We start from the raw sequence: 12,551 nt of genomic DNA on the forward strand, positions 1-12,551 counted from the left end.
CAAATATCCCAGGCTGTTAATTTTTTTTAACATACTATCATTGGCAGATGTAAATATAAACCCCCTTCCCCTAAAACAAACAAAACCCTTGATTTCTTAAAGCTGAAGTTAAAAGCTGGGACTGCTGAGGCTATAAAACATAACTAAAACTAATGATACCCTTCAGTTAAAGCCTGGGATTTGGCCTAGCACCTAAAAGACAGTGGATAGCCCAGGCTGGCCTGATCTCATCAGCTCTCAGAAGCTAACCAGGGTCAGCCCTGGCATTTGGATGGGAGACCGCCAAGGAATACCAGAGTTGCAATGCCAAGCCAGGCACTGGCAAACCACTTCTGAATGTCCCTTGCCTTGACTTCAACCAACTCAATGTTCTCTGGATTAAGCTTTAGTTTACTGATCCACATCCATCCTGTTATCTTCTTTAGGCATTTGTTCAGGACCTTTGCAAATGAACTTTACCAAGAACCTGTTCTTACTATTCCTAAATCCTCTTGCTCTACTGTGTCTCTTTCCCACCCCAGTGGATGAATATTGTCATAAAGCTTCTTTGTTGGTGAGTTGTTAAAATGACTCTCCAGACCTTTGTTTTTATTATGAAGAATGAGAGATTTACTTAGTTGACTCTGGTCTCAAGCTGCCACTGGGGAGTACACCTCTCTAGCTTTTCACAAAGAGGGCTTATTCTCTATTGCCACCAGTAGGCCACTGATAAAATTAGTGCCCACAGTGACTCTCTTGTACAGAAATCAGAATTTCATCCATAATTCAGGCAACATGGATTTCCAACTAGGCAGACTATTCCTGCTTGTTAGTTTGCAAACCTTATGCTTTAGCTCATCCTTATCAAAGACCATGGTTTGCAAAGACCAAATAACTCCAATTTCGGGGGGGGGGGGGATAAAATTTTGCCTTTAAGTATATAAACATTCAGTGGCTACAAGTAAAAGTGTGCAGTTGAACAGCAAAAGGCTGCAGCATCTGAGAATAGGAAAAGGAAGTAGATGTAACAGCCAGTGTCATATAGTGGTTAGAATGTCAGATTAGGATCTAGGAGACCAAATTTGAATCCCCGTTCTGCCATCAAAGCTTGCTGGATGGCATTGGCCAGAAGGTATCCTCGCCTAGTGTGCAAAAACACCTGGGGCCGGCCCTGCCCCCGGGGGCAACTGGTTCCAGCCACCCTTGCTCCTAGCACAGCAATGCCTCTGGCCCAGCCCCAGCCCCCCCCGGGAAATTGGAAAGTCTACGCCCATGATGGGAAGCCTACAGAAACCATCATAAATGTTCTCTACAGTGTCTGGTGTCATGGAAGACTGTCTTCCATGAAATGAGTGTCTTCCTCCATTAGATGAAGTCTAACAATGAGAGACTTTGGATCCAACCCACACAATATAAACAACCTTAGCTCCTAAGAGCAAACACTTTAGTAAGTTACTAGTCACATATTTAGGAAATAGGAGACTGAGTAATCAGTAGTGAGAGGAAGTACAAACAGGTCTATCACCCCTGCCACCCAAGATCAGAAGAGACCTAATCAAAATTATTCCCTTCTGCCCTTGACTGTGAGAAGCTTTAACTGGCAGCAACCGGTCTCTTTAGTCCAGATGCATATTACATCTTCCTGAAAAGATGGTGGTCATGGAAATACGGTCAAGTCACAGCTGACTTATGGCAACCCCACAGGGTTTTCAAGGCAAGATTGAGAAGTGGTTTGCCCTTGGCTGCCTCTGTGTCACGACCCTGGTGTTCTTTGGAGATCTCCCATCCAAATACTAGCCTAGGGCTGCCAAGCCATGGCGGGGCTGTTTGGAGTCCCGTTGCCAAAGCGACGCGTAGCGTCACATCCTGGCGATGGCGGTGCAATGCGTATCGCTGTCCCCCGCGGCAGGGATCCTGTGAAGACGCACGGATCCCCCGCCATGGCTTGGCAGCCCTATACTAGCCAGGGCTGACCCTGCTCAGCTTCTGAAGAAATCGGGCTAGCCTAGGCAGCAAACACGATTCTCACTCAGAAGAACACGTGTGTGTGCCTGATCATAAGAACATAAGAGAAGCCAATGCTGAATCAGGCCAATGGTCCATCTAGTCCAACACTCTGTTACACGCCAAAAATACCAGGTGCCATCAGGAGGTCCAGCAGTGGGGCCAGGACACTAGAACCCCTCCCACTGTTGCCCCCCCAAGCACCAAAAATACAGAGCATCATTTGCCCCAGCCTGAGAGTTCCTATCTATACCTTGTGGCTAATAGCCACTGATGAACTTCTGCTTCATATGGTCCTCGTGGATGAAGTCAGCAAGGAGACAGCATTTCCTTAGTGCAAAATCTGCTCCTGCTGACACTGATTACACATCCAATATTTGTATACAAGCTCATCGTAGTAGCTCACAAAATATGTGCATACTAACTTTGATGAATGCACGAAAAGCACTTTTATTTTTACACTGTGCAGAGTTGTACAAAGCATGCCTGAGGAGGTCAAGATGGCTCCCACACTTCTATCATTCCACAGAATGTGCAAAACAGTAATCTTCAAGGGGGCATTTAAGCAGAATAGAACTGAAGCAGAATGGAACAGTCCAGGAGGGGACCTTTATAATGGAATAGTATTGTGATCCACTGCAATGGTTACTGTAGCTATTGCTTGCTGTTACTGCATCATCTTATACCTTGTAATCCACTTTCTGTATTTTTATTGTATACCTTTGTCTTAGTTTATGGTTTGCCTTGTTCTCTAATTCTGCAATCCTCCTACTGCACTGCTCATTGGCTATCTTATGCTGTCAGTATATCCCATAAACCATTTTGTCTTAGTACAAAAGGAAGAGTAAACAAAATAATAAAATAAAGCATAAAGATCAGGGCAGGCAAAAATAATGGGGGGAGCAGGGAGAAAGAAACAGCAGAGGAAAAAATGGGCAGGCAAATGGGCAGGCAGCCACAACCACTTCCATCACTGCCTTCTCCCCATAACCAGAAATACTGCTCCAGCTATCTCTGTTTAAGCAGCTGGTTTGCACTGAAGTCCCTCCAAATGACCCAAGTACAGGATCACATGGAGCAAATAAGTACCAACTGTTTGTGTGAACCAGCCCTTAGATAGCAACACAATTGAAAATTCCTGCACAAGGTTATAGTACATACTGGAAAAGCAAGTCAAGGATTCACAACACGCTCCTAAGCAAAGGTCAGAGACATCCCTTTAAAACAGCCTCTGCCGAGGTAAGGATGTCAAAATAGGCCCACAGATATGATCAAGAGAGCACATTGGCAAGCTATTATACTAGAGACACATGCCTTACGCAAGACGGTAATCTGACAACAAGAACAGCAAGTTTTAGGGAATGCATTTTAGAGAAATACAAAGAGTGGGGCTGTATATTTTGGAAGTATGGAATTAACAAAACGATGAGATCAGGCCCAGAATCCCTGCTGGGTGAACACTTAACATGTTATACTCTCATCTAAATTTTATACTTTCATAAGACTTCTGAAATCTTTTGTTGAACTTGATACTGTACGAGACAGAACCAAGTATAAATCATTTTACTCCCACGAGACACTTCTTAAGCATTCTATTTGATTAGAAGCAGATTACTCAGGCATGTCTTTAGATCTGTTTCAAAAGTACAAACACTCTCTCTTACCTCGTGGCAATTCTCTGAAGGTTTCTCTCTGTTTCTCTGTCTTTGACAACATCTGGCTTCACTCTGCACATCGCTTCCCACTCCCGCTTTTTATCAAGCTGCATCATAAATATTATTACAAGAAAGAGCATTAGGCATTTTAAAAATGTGGCACATTCATATAGGATATGTGGTAAGAAAGAAAAATGGATAGATCATTTAGAACATTAGGTTAAAGATGGGGGAAATGTATCTACATTTCAAAGCATTACTTTGATAGGGCTGGACAACATATCAGCAGGGTAAATTCTCACACTACAGACTCTCCAGTTACACCACTCCTATTGCATTAGGGCTAACAGTTCTAGAAAACAGGAGTGTGGAACACCCAAAATGGAATTCCCATGTTAGCCAAAGAAAGAAAGTACAGACCCCTTACTCCCTGTGGCACTTAGATGAAACTGTGCAAACTTTATTCTAGCAGATTAAAGTTAAAACTAAAAACAATAAACTCATCTGCAAGGTGCATATAGTTTTATCTGGAGCATAGTCTTTTAAAAGGACAAATATATTCTACAGTAAACTGCTAGAACTAAGATTAAACATGGGCCGTGCATAGTCTGGTGCATCATTCCAAGATGGTCTCCAGCCCTGTCCAGCCACTATGACTTGCATGCAGCCTCTGCCTTCTACTGATAGTTCTGGTGAAACATGGTACATTGACATACCCTGGCATATACTGCAAGTTGGGAACCCATCAAGATCCTCAGCCATTATTTACTGGGGATTTTAAAATTACCTGTTCGTGATCGGTCTTATTCACTGAATACAAATTTAATCAAATGTGATTTGCAACCAACGATGATTTTTTACATTAAACTCAAACAGAATGACATTTTCTGTCCTCATCGACAAGTATAACATATGCTGGCTTTTATTTCATATTTATTTCAAAAAGAAAAGCAGCTTTACCGGCTTCTTAAAAGAACTGAATGGTGAGTTAACCTGGTTCTAGCCCTCTTAAAACTAAGTCTGTATTACCTACACAGCCTCTTCCATGAAGTTTCATGAATCCAGGCAAACGGCAATGAATGCATGTGTTTATAACTATGCTCTGGCCTGTGATCAAACAACCAACCCCGTTTTAGTTTTCCCTCAGCATGGAACCAGTGACAGGGAGGCTGTTTTAAATTTATCTCATGGTGCACAAATCAGTTTACAGTGTAACAGCCCACCACCAATTTGAGGTATCCCACGTATTTATTTGATAAAACCAGATCTAGAAAGCAGTCTATGACTGATGAGATTACATATTGCAATGGACTCATCCTGAATGCTGAACACAATGGGAGCACCCAAACAGTTACCACAGTCTCATAACACAACCTGCTGCTGGAATAGGATGATGAAATCTCCGTTAAGATCTCAGGAATGGAATGGAAGAGGCTTAAAGCTACTCCCCCAAACTGCAGTTTTTCTCTCATGGCTTCAGTTCACCTCTCAAGCTCCCCCTTTCCCCTCATACAGATCCTGCCTAAGACAGTCTCCCCAGCAGTTTTTACTCTGGAAACTATCCTGCCAATCAAATACTGCTCCAGTTTAGATCCAAAAATTAGTGTTTTACAAACCAGAAAGAACTTTTAATATCACAAAATTTCTACATCTTCAGGCAAGAACAGTCCTTTTCCAAGTTAAAATTAGCTTGCCAGTCAAACTATGCTTTGAAAGATCAATGTTTAGATTAAATTAACTGCTAAATGCTTGTTACAGATAAAAGATGAGGACATGCAGACAAGTCACTGGATGGAGTCTGACTAGATCCACTAAAACCAGAATCATGGCGGCTCATTTGGACTGTGGATCAGACAAGTTCATATTAGACCACTCCGTTTTGTACTAGTATGCGGCATTATTAAAAAAGAAGCACAAGGTATAAATTTTTAGCTCTTCCTATCCCCAGTAGTTCAAAGAAGTCATTAATAAGATGAAAAAAGTTGCTGCTCACCAAAGACATTGGTATCTTATTAATCAAACATATCAGCAACAGTGCTAAGAAATTATTTTCCTGAAAGGTCTGCTTCCCGGTACTTTATACTTACTAACACAGATATGTCAAACATAAGCCCCCACAATGATCCAAAAGAAGGACCACAAAAGGTTCCCTCCCCAAGACCCACTATGTGGTATGCTGCACCTGTTACACTCCATGCACATAACTGGCTTGTCTTCAGGGCTAAGAAACCACCCATCTTTGCCAGGACCTGATTCACCAAGTGCTATATGCCACAGTGGCTTTAATTCCTGATTTGATAGCTTGCTTTTGGAGGCTAGGGATGCTTGCTCTTGGAGTTAGTAGCACACTGCAAGGACAATGCATATATAATAATAGATAACTTGCCACAGCCTACAGTAACAAGTTGTTCTTCTATAGTAATGCCTGGTTGAGGGAGAACTGATGGTTAGATGCTGAATTTAATGACACGCATATTTTTGATAAACAATTTAAGCTTAGGCCCTAGGTTGCTGCTGGATTTATCTGGCTCTCCAGCCTATTTGATTTTAGTTCTCCTTGGTTTATGGAGCAGCAGTTGGTTTCACTCCTACACCTACCATAGTACTCCTGCACACTGCACAAGCACTCTGACAACAAGAGATCTTTTGTAATTAGTGCGCCAAAGGTCAAGCATCAGGCTGGTTAGAAACCATAGTAGAATTGGCATCAGGGAGGAAGGGCTCCACTCACTTCAGGGAGGAAGGCAGGGTGCAATACCTTCCTCAGGTGCAACTTACCCCTCATCTCTATGATATCAACAGTACCTATGAAAGAGATCTTTGGTGGACTTGGCAATCTCTCTCTTTTTGCCATCAAGTTGCAACTGACTTGGGTGACCCCATGGGATTTTCAAGGCAAGAGACATTCAGAGATGATCTGCCGCTGCCAGGGTCTCCCGTCCAAATACTAACCAGGACTTCTGAGATCTGATGAGATCAGGCTAGCCTGGGCTACCCAGCTCAGGGCTGGCAATAATTACATTGTGCCTGTTTCCTTACCTGCCTCCTCTTCTCCAACCTTTCTTGTTTCTCTCTCTCTCGTTCCTTGTCTCGTGCTTTGTTCTTAACCAAGATGGTACGTTTACTCTTGGGAACTGTTTTGTTAAGCACTTTCGCCATGGCATCAGCCCAGCCAGGGTTTGCTGCATCTTTGGACTCAGCTGCAGTTTCATCTTTGTCATCCAAGACTGCAGACGCATCCTCCTCATCGCCTTCGAATTCCTCAACCCCAGAAGAAAAGCTGTCATCTGGAAGACCTGAGCTTTGTTCAGAGCCTGAAAACAGAGAAGGGGTGTCAAATTCTCTGCTATGTAGAACCCATCCATTATGGAGAAGAAAAGGTTATCCCAGAGAACAAAAGTCACTGGAGTTCAGGACTAACCACCATATGCCTAAGCAAGACAAGGCAACATTTTGATGAATTTATGAGGTAGTATATCTTGCAAACAAACCTTCCCCTGAGCAATGGTTCCAGAAGCCATTGAGGTTAAAAAAGAAAGAAAGAAAGAACTTTGGTTATTTATTATGCAACTAATAAAAGTTTGGGTAGAGCACACATTTTTGACAAAAAGCTTTCCTGGTAATTTTAACAAAAAAATGGTTTTTTGAAAAAAACTGCAATACTGACATCTAGTGTTGAAATCTCCAAGGCAACGTAGGTTAAAATGAGCATAACAGGAGACATTCTGAATAAGCATGTACATACAATCACGTCTAGCTGAACACTGGTCCTGTTCAGAAACAGGCCATCTGACAATTGAAGGCTTAGAAGGGGTGTAATTCTGTTTAGGATTGCACTGTAAGACTCTCAGCCACACCCTCCCAGACAGAGAGATTAAAGCCTCCCTCTGTTAGTTGTCTATCCCTTACGATGTCTCTTACAGAAAAGGCTGGAATCTGGCAGGCATTTGGAGTTTCCATGATGCTATTTAAAAAGGAGATGCGAGGTTCAGTAATAAGCCAATCAAATACTGTTACAGATATCACTTCCCAGAGCCCAGCTGTGCAACTAAGAGGGAACGGAAGCCACAAGATTTTAGAGGACCACCATTAAAAATAGTAAACTCACATGTAGCATTAATGACCTAGCAGTTCAAAAGCAAGAAATTGCAAGTAGATAAATAGGTACCACTTCAGTGGGAAGGTAACAGCGTTCCGTGTGCCTTGTTTAGTCATGCCAGCCACATGACCACGGAAACGTCTTCGGACAGCGCTGGCGCTTCGGCTTTGAAACGGAGATGAGCACCGCAACCCTAGAGTCAGATTCGACTGGCTTTCGAGCAAGGGAACCTTTACCTTTCACATAGGAATTTTGTAACAAACAAAACATCTCTAAACCTCCACCCAGGACTAAAACTGCTGGACCTAAGCCACTATGCAAAAGGGAATGAGCCCCTGACATACTGGAAAATATTTTATTTGTAACCAATCCTACTCTCTACAGCTGTCTCATAACTACGGTAACACAAAACAAAACAAAAAACAGAGGGTGTCCATGTTGTTCTGTAGTAGAAGAGCTAGATTTGAGTCCAGTAGCACCTTAGATATCAAGATTTTCAGAGTATTTATTTAATTTATTTACATGCCACCTTTCTCTCTAATGGGGACCCAAAGCAGGTTACATAGTTCTCCCCAATTTTATTCTCACAACCCTGTGAAGTAGGTTAGGCCGAGAGAGTGTGACTGACCCAAGGTCACCCAGCAAGCTTGTATGGCACCAGGGGCTTCAAACCACTACACCACATTGGCTTTCTGAAACATATCAGGCGAAGGGAGCTTTGAATCTTTAAAGCTCATACCCGGAAAATCTTGTTGCCTCTCAGGATCTACTGGAGTGGACTAAAGACCAAACAAACAAACCACTATAAATGTTTTAGTTAGTTTGAAGGTCACTGGTTTCTAAAGGAATCATTATTTCCCAGAATAAATATATAAATTCACCAGACAAGGAAATACACATCATTCCCTTCTGTTTGCAAAAATGTCACTGCTCTTAATTTCTTTATTTAAAAAATGTATGCCCTCCCTTTCTGCCCAATCAGGGCTACCAAGGGAACTTACAACTAAAACAAGCAGAGCTAAAAAGACATATATAAAGCACCAGACAACAAGCTAAAATAAAAGGTTAAAGTAGATTAAAACTGTCCCTTCCTCCTGTTCCCAAAATGCGAGTGCTGAAAGAATCGGAAGCGGGGAAAGGCGTCTATTAACGAAAACCTAGACCTGTTTTCCAAATGTGGTATCTCGGATATTCAGGAAAACTGGGAAAGGGCAGCAACAATAAGAACACCAACTGTTCTGAAGCAAAGCAACTGAAGCCATCTTGAGAACAGAAATCGAAACAATCGAGAAAGTAAACTACAGGGAGCAGGAAAGTCTGGAAAAGAACAGCTCAAGAGACACAAATATAAAGATTATCAAAAGAACGTGGAATAAGAGAGAATGGAAGTGGGCAGGTAGAAGGCACGTAAAGCACACGCGCTGCTTTCCTGTCTCCCTATCCCAGGCTCAGAGGGGAAAGTTCCTGCATCCCTGCCGAGCCAGGCGCCACGTTGTTCTTCTCCACCACCCCCGTCCCCGTTGGTTTCCCAAGGCCGACAGAAGCCATTACCACAATCACTTTCTGCGGCGGCAGCTTCTTCTTCCACACGTGAGGCCGCCATCTTGTTGACTAGGTGTGTTTAATGGAAGTGTCCGAAGTAGGCACGCAGCCGCCAGTGCTACGCATAAACGTTCCGGGGACACACAGTAGCTCTGAGAAAAGGAGAGGGGGAAAGAGCTTGACTCTTACTTGAGAGAAGCAATAGACAGTACTTATTATGCACATTCTCTGGGAATAAATTCCATTTAATACCATGGGTTTTAAAATGTCCTGTGCCAAGTTACTACATTATATAGAAATAACTGGCTTTAGAGTGCTGTAACTTTACACAGAATTGCAATCGAACAAATTTTTTAAAAAGTGTAACCTTTCTTGTGCAAAGCACACTTCTTCAGACAGACAGAACTGCAATGTTAGTTCCGAGTAAACATGCACAGTTACGCTGCACGTTCATTAAAGCACGATGGGCCGTTACAGCTGTGGTCGATGTTCTCTGTGCTTGTTTTGTATATTTGAATTTTGCACAGAAAATGTCATTGTATTTCTTTCCTCTGTGCATTTCATAACTTGTGCGCGCCTATGTTTTCAAGGTTATAGAGCGATAATACAGAAACAAAACTATAATTATACTTCCGGTTCCAAGTTAAAGGTGTCGGGAAAGAGGGGGTGCTTGTACTAGAAACGGAAAGGCTCCCCTAACGGTAACCAAATCTATAATAAGAAGTAGAACGGCTCCCCGTTTCAGTATTACATTTCTACCCCTCATATACCGGTGTTCAATTGACAACCGGAAGTGAAGCAGGCATGCAAATTTGCCTTTTTCTACCTCTAAGACTGGAAGATGCTGGAGGAATTTTTCTTTCTAGGGAACTAAATCTCTACGCCCAGAAGTGCTTCTACAAGTCAGGCTTGTGTATGGACGGCGTCTAGTAGCTGCAGTGTTGTTCATATTTAATTAGATGTAAGGGCTTGGATGCATAGAATCGGGCTGCACGTGGTGAAGGATAGATATTGCCAGACACCTGGGATAACTTTTAGTTGCTGGCAGAAATAAAACGTGCAGCTTTTCCTGAAGTGATGCCTTGGTGGGAAATGCTGCGCCTGTTGAATTACTGCATGTAAATGTGTTTATTTTAAAAAGCAAATTAAACACATAGGAGATGAGAACGTCATGCAATCGTAGGGAAATTATTGTACGCATGCTTCGATGCACTGTCTTTATTTCGTTACTTTATGCGTTCCAGTTCAGTATATTTAAAAAGTTTCAAGACTAGTCCATACCACAGCATCAATGAGTTAGTGCCACTTAGTGACATTAAAACCCAGAAATCTATGGTATGGTACGCAAATGCAGACTGATCACTTGTTTACCTTCATGCATCAGTGAGTATTGCAAATGTAATACCACGGATCTTGTCATATCTCTTCCATCACTCACTTTTCTAGTGGAAGTAGAAAACTGCAAGAGTCCAGTAGCACCTTAAAGACTAACAAAATATGTGGCAGGCTTTGGTGAGTCACTGCTCACTTCTTCAGATACAGCTAGAATGAAAGTCCATCTGTCCTGTTTATTGGAAAGTGGAGAGATTTCAGATGCCAAATGACATTAGCGGGCAAAGGACAATAGCAGGTGAATGACAACAGCAGGTGTGATTGGATTTAGGTGAGATATGTAGAGGGATAATAGGCATGGAGAATTAGCATTGGTAATGAGACAGGAAACCTAGGTCTCAATTCAATAGATAAGCATATGGAGCAGAGGTCCATCAGTGGCTATTAGCCACAAGGTATAGCTAGGGGCTCTGGGGCAAGTGATGCTCTGTCTTCTTGGTGCTTGGGGGGGGGGTCAACAGTGGGAGGGCTTCTAATGTCCTGGCCCCACTGCTGGACCTCCTGATGGCACTGGTATTTCTGGCCACTGTGTGACACAGAGTGTTGGACTGGATGGGCCTTTGGCCTGATCCAACATTGGCGTCTCTTATGTTCTTATGTTCTTAATCCAGATGGATGCATTGTCTTGAGCTTCATTATCAGTTGCAATTCAGCAGTCTCTAAAATTCCTTTGTAAGAGAACTGCTACTTTCAGGTCAGCAACTGAATGTCCTGGAAGGTTAAAATGCCCCCCCTCCCCAATGGTTTCTGAATGTTGTGGTTCCTGATGTCAGACTTATGTCCATTAATTCTTTTTTGAAGGGTCTTGCCTGTTTGTCCAGTGTAGAGGGCAGAAGGGCATATGTTGTGACGGCATAAATCACATTAGAAGATGAGCAGGAATATGAACCTGAGTTGATATGGCTGATGTTGCTGGGCCCACTGATGGTGTTGCTAGAAATGGATCTATATGAAAGCAAAGTTGGCATCTTGGTTTGTTGCAGGCCTTGGTACCATTGATCACTGTTAAGTAGTTTGTCATTGTGGGTAAGAAGTTGTTTTAGGTTAGCAGGCTGTCTGTAAGCAAGAAAAAGCTGCCCTCCCCAGTGCCTGTGTGAGGGAAGTGTCACTATCCAGCTTGGGATGTAGGTCATTAATAACGGGTTGAACTGGCTCGAACTGTGAGTTGTAGGTGACTACCAGTGGTGTTCTGTTGTTATTCTCCTTGGGAATTGTCTTGGGGCTTGTCTTGTCCCTGGGTATCATTCTGGCTTTTCCAATCACCTTTCCCACCATATCAGGAGGATATTGTAGTTGCAAAAATGCCTGTTGCAGATCCTTCAAGTGAGCATCTCTGTCAGAGGGATTGGAGCAGATGCGACTATAGCATAGGGCTTGGCTATACAAAAAGGATTGTTTTATGTGGTTGGGTTGGTAGGTGAAAGCATGCAGATATGTTTGCCGATCTGTTGATTTCTGGTGTAATGTGGTACTTATGTGTCCCTCATGTACTGTGGTGTCCAGGAAGCTTATTTCTTGTGTAGAGTAATTCATAGTTAGATTGATGGTGGGGTGGAAGTTGTGGAAAGCCTGGTGGAACCTCTTGAGGGCTTCTTTGCCAGGGGTCCAGACAATAAAAATGTCATCAATGAATCTCAAGTAAAGGAGAGGTGCCAGTCGGTAGGAGTTCAGAAGACACTGTTCTAGATCTGCTGTAATGTATCCAGTCCAGACCAGACCGCGTGGCCGGCTCGGGCTCCACGCGGTCAGACACAAACGTCGAGCTTCGCTCCAAGAGACAATGGACTATGCGGATCCTAGTCCGCTCCAATCAGGGGGCTAGGTTCCCGGCCAAGAGCCTATGGGACTCTCAGCCACTGTAAATAACCTATTGGGAAGTA

General features: G+C 43.0%; 1 protein-coding gene across 1 annotated transcript in view; it reads right to left on the reverse strand.

Annotated features, from left to right (window-relative positions):
• Positions 1-9,351, reverse strand: part of RRP15 (ribosomal RNA processing 15 homolog) — a 38,886-nt gene extending 29,535 nt beyond the window's left edge. The window contains exons 1-3 of the mRNA XM_015411000.1: positions 9,289-9,351; positions 6,678-6,952; positions 3,648-3,745 (exon numbers count right to left, since the gene is read on the reverse strand). Coding sequence (XP_015266486.1) covers positions 3,648-3,745; positions 6,678-6,952; positions 9,289-9,340 — 425 coding nt within the window. The 5' untranslated portion in view covers positions 9,341-9,351. The remainder of the gene's footprint in view (positions 1-3,647; positions 3,746-6,677; positions 6,953-9,288) is intronic.
• Positions 9,352-12,551: the final 3,200 nt, after the last annotated feature.

Source organism: Gekko japonicus, unplaced genomic scaffold, assembly GCF_001447785.1.
Source record: "Gekko japonicus isolate JY-2015 unplaced genomic scaffold, Gekko_japonicus_V1.1 scaffold401, whole genome shotgun sequence".
Lineage (NCBI taxonomy): Eukaryota > Metazoa > Chordata > Lepidosauria > Squamata > Gekkonidae > Gekko > Gekko japonicus.